The 6292-nt window shown below is 38.3% G+C and overlaps 1 protein-coding gene across 7 annotated transcripts; it reads left to right on the plus strand.

Moving 5' to 3' along the window:
• Positions 1-1597: 1597 nt before the first annotated feature.
• On the plus strand, positions 1598-5453 carry LOC149547965 (uncharacterized). Of its 7 annotated transcripts, none has more exons than XM_089791997.1 (4): positions 1598-2310; positions 2401-2549; positions 2885-2964; positions 3266-5453. In XM_089791997.1, the coding sequence occupies exon 4, from the start codon at positions 3416-3418 to the stop codon at positions 4949-4951; it is 1536 nt and encodes a 511-aa protein (XP_089648123.1). In that variant the 5' UTR covers positions 1598-2310; positions 2401-2549; positions 2885-2964; positions 3266-3415; the 3' UTR covers positions 4952-5453. The 7 variants fall into 7 exon arrangements, with proteins under 7 accessions (XP_089648123.1, XP_089648122.1, XP_089648124.1 ...); XM_089791996.1 differs by having other exon boundaries at positions 1598-1734; XM_089791998.1 differs by having other exon boundaries at positions 1598-1734; positions 3270-5453.
• Positions 5454-6292: the final 839 nt, after the last annotated feature.

Here is a 6292-nt window from a genome sequence, read left to right on the forward strand (position 1 = left end):
ATCTAGTAGTTTACAGATATATATTTTTACCTTGTTTATTAGCATCTATGTTTTTTGATGATGCATAAGGATGGATAGTATTGGAAGATAAATTAAGAAAAGCCAACTAATTGCAATGATCAAGTCCTCCTTTGTCAAACCTTGTAGTTGTGATATACCAAATTTTTTATGACATGTGTATAAGATCTATATTAATTATAATGCAAATGCTTTTTTTTTTGCATTCCAAATCCATTGTTCCCATGATTATAGGATAAGACTTAATAGCTGAGCACCCTAACTATGTGCTTGTCAAAATCCTAGATGATTTTTTAAGAAAAAACCACTCCTATTTATTTATAGCGGTTTCCTTGACAAGTCCTTTGTTGATAGCAAATGCTTCAAGGCTACATTATCATATACGATGACATATCAACATGCTTTTTGCCAAGGTGTCTAAAAAGATCCCCTTAAAAATGAGATCCATAGTTGTGCACTAAGTCATCTTTTGTTGCCTTGATGTTGCATTGCATGAACTTCAATCATGAATAATAATCATACCCTTTATAATTATTAAGTGTTGGTGCAATACTTTTAAAGCTTTTATCTTTGTTTGAAAAATTTGTACTCTTTTAAACGTCTATTTGATAATATTATTATAATTTTATTGCATTATTTTCAAAAAATAATAACAACGTAATACCACAACTAATAGTACAATATTGCCAAAAGTCTTAACATCAAATCAAAATGTACAATAACAATTATTGAAAAGTCACAAGTCCTTATCTCATAAATTTCTTAAACAAATCTCATTATCAATCTACCATCCCTTAAATACATCTAAACTAAATGTATTATCCTACTAGGTACTACAAGAAGATGTGATTTGATTTTATGTTTATTTAATAGTCATAACTCTTGGTTGTTTTCTAGTAGCATGAAATGTGTTACAACTTGCCACCCTTTGTGTACTTGACACTTGGTGCCTTAAATTGTATACTAGGTTGGGTACCCATCACAGAGGCATTAAAAATAGGACATCTACCCAATTCCAACAATATTCCTTCATGCTTGTGCCACTTGCCAGCCTCGTCAACCGTGGGTATGAGATTAGCATGGCTCAATATACATACAATGAGATTCATGTAAGCACAATCATTAAGGATCATCATCCATGCATGTTCTATATAAAATTTATGATGATATCAGATTTGCATGTGCAAGGGGCGGTTATCGTCCGACAGGTTACAGGCTGTAGGGCTACACGTGGCAGGAGCATATTCATTCTTAGCTACTTAAGCCAAGTTAAAATACCTTTAAGAGCAGAAGAGTACTGTTTATAACTGTTTTACTGTGCACCGACTAATACAAGTTTAGCCGGTAAAATTTAACGCTCCTGTGGACGTGAAATGACAGAAACTGAAACAGTCAAAGCGCAGTCAGGCAAAGGCAGCGCGGCGATCGGACGGTGGTGTCTCGTGTCCTCGAACCAGGGAGTTCTTCGTGCCCGTCCGATGCGGCTCCAGCCTAACGGGAAACTCGGACGGCGTTACTCAAGGGTAATGACGACTGCATATGCTGTTAAGAAGATGGTGTATGCACTTGCAGGGAGTTTAAGCCAATGGAGATGAAGCAGTTTTTGTGTGTGAAAGCCATTGCTATAACTTATTGTTGAGTACAGAGGCAGAGGCAGAGGTTCAGAGGCAGGGGCAGGGACAGAGGCAGACTATTGTTGTTTCGAGCCATTTGGAGGTAAATTCTCCTGCAACAATTTTGTTTGCATTGTTCATATTCGTATTGCCAGTGCATTTTGGGTTGTGTTGTGTTGATTTCACTAAATTGTGTCTAGCGGAATTTTTTATTTTGCATTGTGGATTCATTAAGTTTTATCGCCTGAGATAATTTTGTGCCAGTAGTTTGTGTACTGTGTCTGATATGACTTTTGGAGTTCCCTTGCAAAAAAAATCTTGTGTTCAGAGAACATTATGAGATTTTATCTTTTTGAGAGGGGAGTGAATAGTTTATGTAATACGAAAGGTTTATTTAGACGTGTCAGTCGCTCGGCTGTGCATAACAGAGAAATCTTCAGTTAGTTGGAATTGGGTAGTTTTTGCATTCAAAGGATGCCCTTGTTCAGAGCTGCTTCGTTTCAGTTCTCCTTTTCAAAGGTCTCCATGGTTTTCTCCAACGGTGGAATGCAATGGCTTCACACCCGGCTGAGCTCCATCTAGGCTTCATATGCCCACTCAGTTCATTTCATAACTCATGAGACTTCTCATTTGTGGTTTCTGTCGATTGTTCAGAAGCTTTTCATTACTAGAGCGGATGGTACGTGATAGCCAGAGTTCATTTTATCGAGTTCATAATAGAACTTATGCTAACTTTCGACAGCATTTTTGCATCTTACATGTGCATCAGACTTTAATTAGGGCGGTGTTGTTGTTGCAAGCATCCTTACTTCTAACAATAGCGCTGTGGACACCCAATGGCCAGGGCTGCTGTTGTCATTAGAATGTTTGGGCTTATATTTTTGGCTGAAAGTTAAGAGGGCACAGGCAAGTTTTCTGGTAAGAAGGGCATAATCTTAGTTAATGCTATTTAATTCAAATTGCGGTATGCTTGAGCTTCATTTTTGGCTATATGAACAAATCTCTTTACTTTTGACAAGCTTCAATCTTAGGCGTCACACACGCATTCCTTTTCAGAACTCAGGTCGTTATCTCTTAATCTTAGGTGTCACACACGCATTCCTTTTAAGCTTTAATATGTGCTGGTTAGCATTTGAGTCCTGAGCATTCCCAGTTCAAAATAGGGGAAAAGGACAATAAACCATAGTTTTTATGTCTGATATGGGAGGGTTCTAGCTTCCTGCTCACTTTTATCTTCTTCAAGTGTATTGCAGTCATACTCAATCACGAAGGAATCGGCATAACCTGATCTAACATTTCGTCTTGGAGCTGTAGAATGTGACAGCACTTCAAGGTGTCGATTGTTTGATTCATATTTTTCTTATTCATAACCACTTTTATGCTGTCTCATCCTGTCATGTGCTGTTGTTCCATCATGCTTGTAACTCTTTGTCAATTAGCAAAGCATTTCAATTTTCTTACTTTATGCATTTCTCCAACAATGCAGGCCTCTTTATTGTACAATTGTCTGATTTCTTTATTTTTTCAGTCACTTTTATGCTGTCTCATCTTTCATGTGCTCTACTGTTGCATGTAATTCTTTGTAAATTAGCAAAGCGATAAAATTTTCTTACTCATTGTATTTCTCCAATCAGGCAGGCCTCTTTGTTGCTCACTTGTCGTCAAGTCATGGATAGATCTGCATAATTTCCATCTGCTTGGTATTTGAAATGGTTCATCCTGATATCGATCGCTCTCACAGTAATACAAGTTGATGCTTTTATTAATTCAACGATTGTTCAGCCATGGAAATTGCAAACATTGCCATTGAATGTGTTGATTCCGCGTGTATGAGTCCAATTCTAGGTTGGCAGAGTCCTAGAATTTCTTTCTGTCTGGATATTACAGGTGACAAATTCTCACTAGAGAGGAGGAGAAGGGAAGAAGTGGTAGATTATTCAACAGATTTCGAGTTCTGTATGGTGCAGAATGATGCAGATCCAACCATTTTCGGTCAACCAACGCCCACGGCTGATGAATTGTTTCTCAATGGCAAGCTTCTACCTCTTCATATTCCTCCACAGATTCTTCATCATGAAATCGATGATGCCACACCTAATGCTGATGCCGAGCCAGAGCGCAAGGCTGATAAACCAGAAGAAACTATTCAGAATGTGAACCTAGAGAATCCACAATCATCTGCAGAGTTTGGTTCAAATAGAGTACCCATTTCACCGAGATCCGCTAAGTTCAGTCACAGATGGAAAGAGATTTTCAAGATTGGCAAGCTACAGGTATCAACGTCAAGGGAGGATGAATGTCAGGATACAAAGAAAGGGGTGAAGAAGGAAAACCATAGTTCTCCCTTTGCTTTGAAGCAACCCCTGTCACCAAGATCCATATGGCCCTTCTCTAGGAGTAGTTCAGCAGGGGATGCAAAGGCCAACAGTGCCCACTGTTCCTTGGCATCTTCCAGGAGCAATTCAGCTGGAGATGGTAATTATAAGCCCAAAGCAAGCAGTGCACCATGTTCACGAAGTAACTCAGGTGGTGATTCCAAACTGAAAGCACGAAATGCTTCTAGTTCCAAAATTCACACTGATTTCAATACAAAACCTGTAAGCATGTTTTCTAATTCTATTTCTTCATCATTATCGTCTCACAGTGTTGCATCAGATCCGGTAGATTTTAGTGCAGCTTCAGGACAGAAAGAAACTTGCCCCCTTCCAAGTTCAGGAAAACCCCAACTATCTACCACTCAAGTGTCTAAGAAAAACCTAGAATCAATGCCTAAGACTGGTGTGGTGTGTGATCTTGGCTCACCCGAACCGACAAATCCTTGGAGCAGTAAGAAAAATAATGGTCGTACAAAAGCAAAGGAGAAAAGGCCCCCAAACAAAACCTCTATAGATGGAGTCCAAGGATCGACTCCGACAAGAAACAAGGGATGTACAACTGCAAGCCCGGGAAGGACTCTCAGAACACGTAGTCCCTCAGGAAATTATGGAAGAGGGAGTCCGGTTAGGATCCTTGGGCGGTCTGGGACAATCAATGGAAGTCCAGGGAGAGCTGGATCGGGTAAATTTATGATCAAAAACCTTGAAAGATGCACAGCTAACTCCAAGAAATCAGTGAAGTCACAGGATTCTGTTTGGCCGGGAAGACAGAAGGAAGTAATGAATACAACGGATAGGGGTGGTTCATATTCCAGTGGTGTGAGAGTTCTGAATGTGCCTGTATGCATGACTCATCCTAGGTTAGGTAGGGCGTCTAATAACAGATTGTTCAATTTCAGATCATTGTTTGCCAGAAAGGAGAAAGAATGTTCGTTTGTGAACTAATTTCACAGTTTGGGACACCCTATGAGTTATGTGAAAAGGGTTTAATGGAAGTCACATAAAATGTGAATGCATGACTTGTAATGCATAGAATGAACTTCATGGATTTCTTTTCCAGGATCAATCTTAGGGTTTCGACATGTCTGTGATCAATTGAATGTCTTTTACTGAAGTTGGCATTCTATAGCTTAATTACTTTTACAGGTACCCCAACTTGTACATATACTTACATGGAAATTATTTCAGAAATTCCATGAAGCACTCATTCCTGTCAGTTTTGTTGCTCTTTTATCAGAAACACAATTATGAGTTTTCTGTGTAAATAGAGGGCTTGGATACTTAGTACACTCCAAGCATCTTTATATGGGTTTTATAGTAACAGGGTCTCAGCTGAACTGCTGATATTGTTTTATAGTAATAGAGTCTCAGCTGAACTGCTGATATTGTTGTTTTCCACTTGCATGCTAATCCTACTTCAAATAATAATATTAATGCATTAGTAGAACTGCTGCATTCTTGTTTGTTATTCTGTACATGGGAGATCTGGGAGATCTGGTGTGACAAGCAGCGAGCAAATTTATTTGTGTATATATTTATTGTAGTAATTAACCAATTTGATTTGAGAAATACATGAACTTTACGTAATGACTGATTATTGTTATGGAAAATTATCCTCCGTGTTTTTTGTTAGGGAAACTAGGTAATTATGAATTTTTTTTTTTTTAGGGTAATATTTTTTTAATGAATGAATGATTTTAATGACTTCCACGAGACCAAACAGTCTAAATGACTAAAAGAATGCAGCACTAAGCAATTTCCATATTCCTTTCCAATTCAAATCTTCTGCTGTGTATCTAAACGAAAAATCCAGAAGTTTGGTTGGTCCTGTAACTTCAAATAAGCTTATGCATGCTATCCACTTTCAGGATTACATCATAGTATGTTCGGAAGTTGTCATATGTTGTGCATTCAAAGAGAAAACATAATTCTGTTTCAATTACCCCGTGCTACAAAACATGCAAGCTCTCTCCTCCCAAGCCTCTTTGGGCCTCTTCCATCTACCCGTCTTGCATCTAATGGGATGAGATTCTGTCCTCAATTGTGTCACTAACAAATTTGCCTTACCTTTAGTAGCAGCTCTTAGATAAGCTTTCTTGCCATGTTTCCTGGTTGGGTTGAATACCTTAACGTAGTAAGTTTTTTTCTACCAAAATTATTATTTCACATGGCACCTCGAAACTTCTTTCTAACAAAAATTTTATGCTCACATTTGTGACATTTGTGTTAGAAGACTCGTGTAACTTGATGTCCCATATATCCAATCATTTAATAGTTTGTTTCATA

This window comes from Cupressus sempervirens, chromosome 7 (assembly GCF_028749045.1).
Source record: "Cupressus sempervirens isolate cs-2001-9-10 chromosome 7, ASM2874904v1, whole genome shotgun sequence".
In the NCBI taxonomy this organism is placed as follows: domain Eukaryota; kingdom Viridiplantae; phylum Streptophyta; class Pinopsida; order Cupressales; family Cupressaceae; genus Cupressus; species Cupressus sempervirens.

Excerpts from the sequence above, each read along its gene's own strand:
- LOC149547965 (XM_089791997.1), top strand. The coding sequence starts at position 3,416 with ATGGAAATTGCAAACATTGCCATTGAATGTGTTGATTCCGCGTGTATG.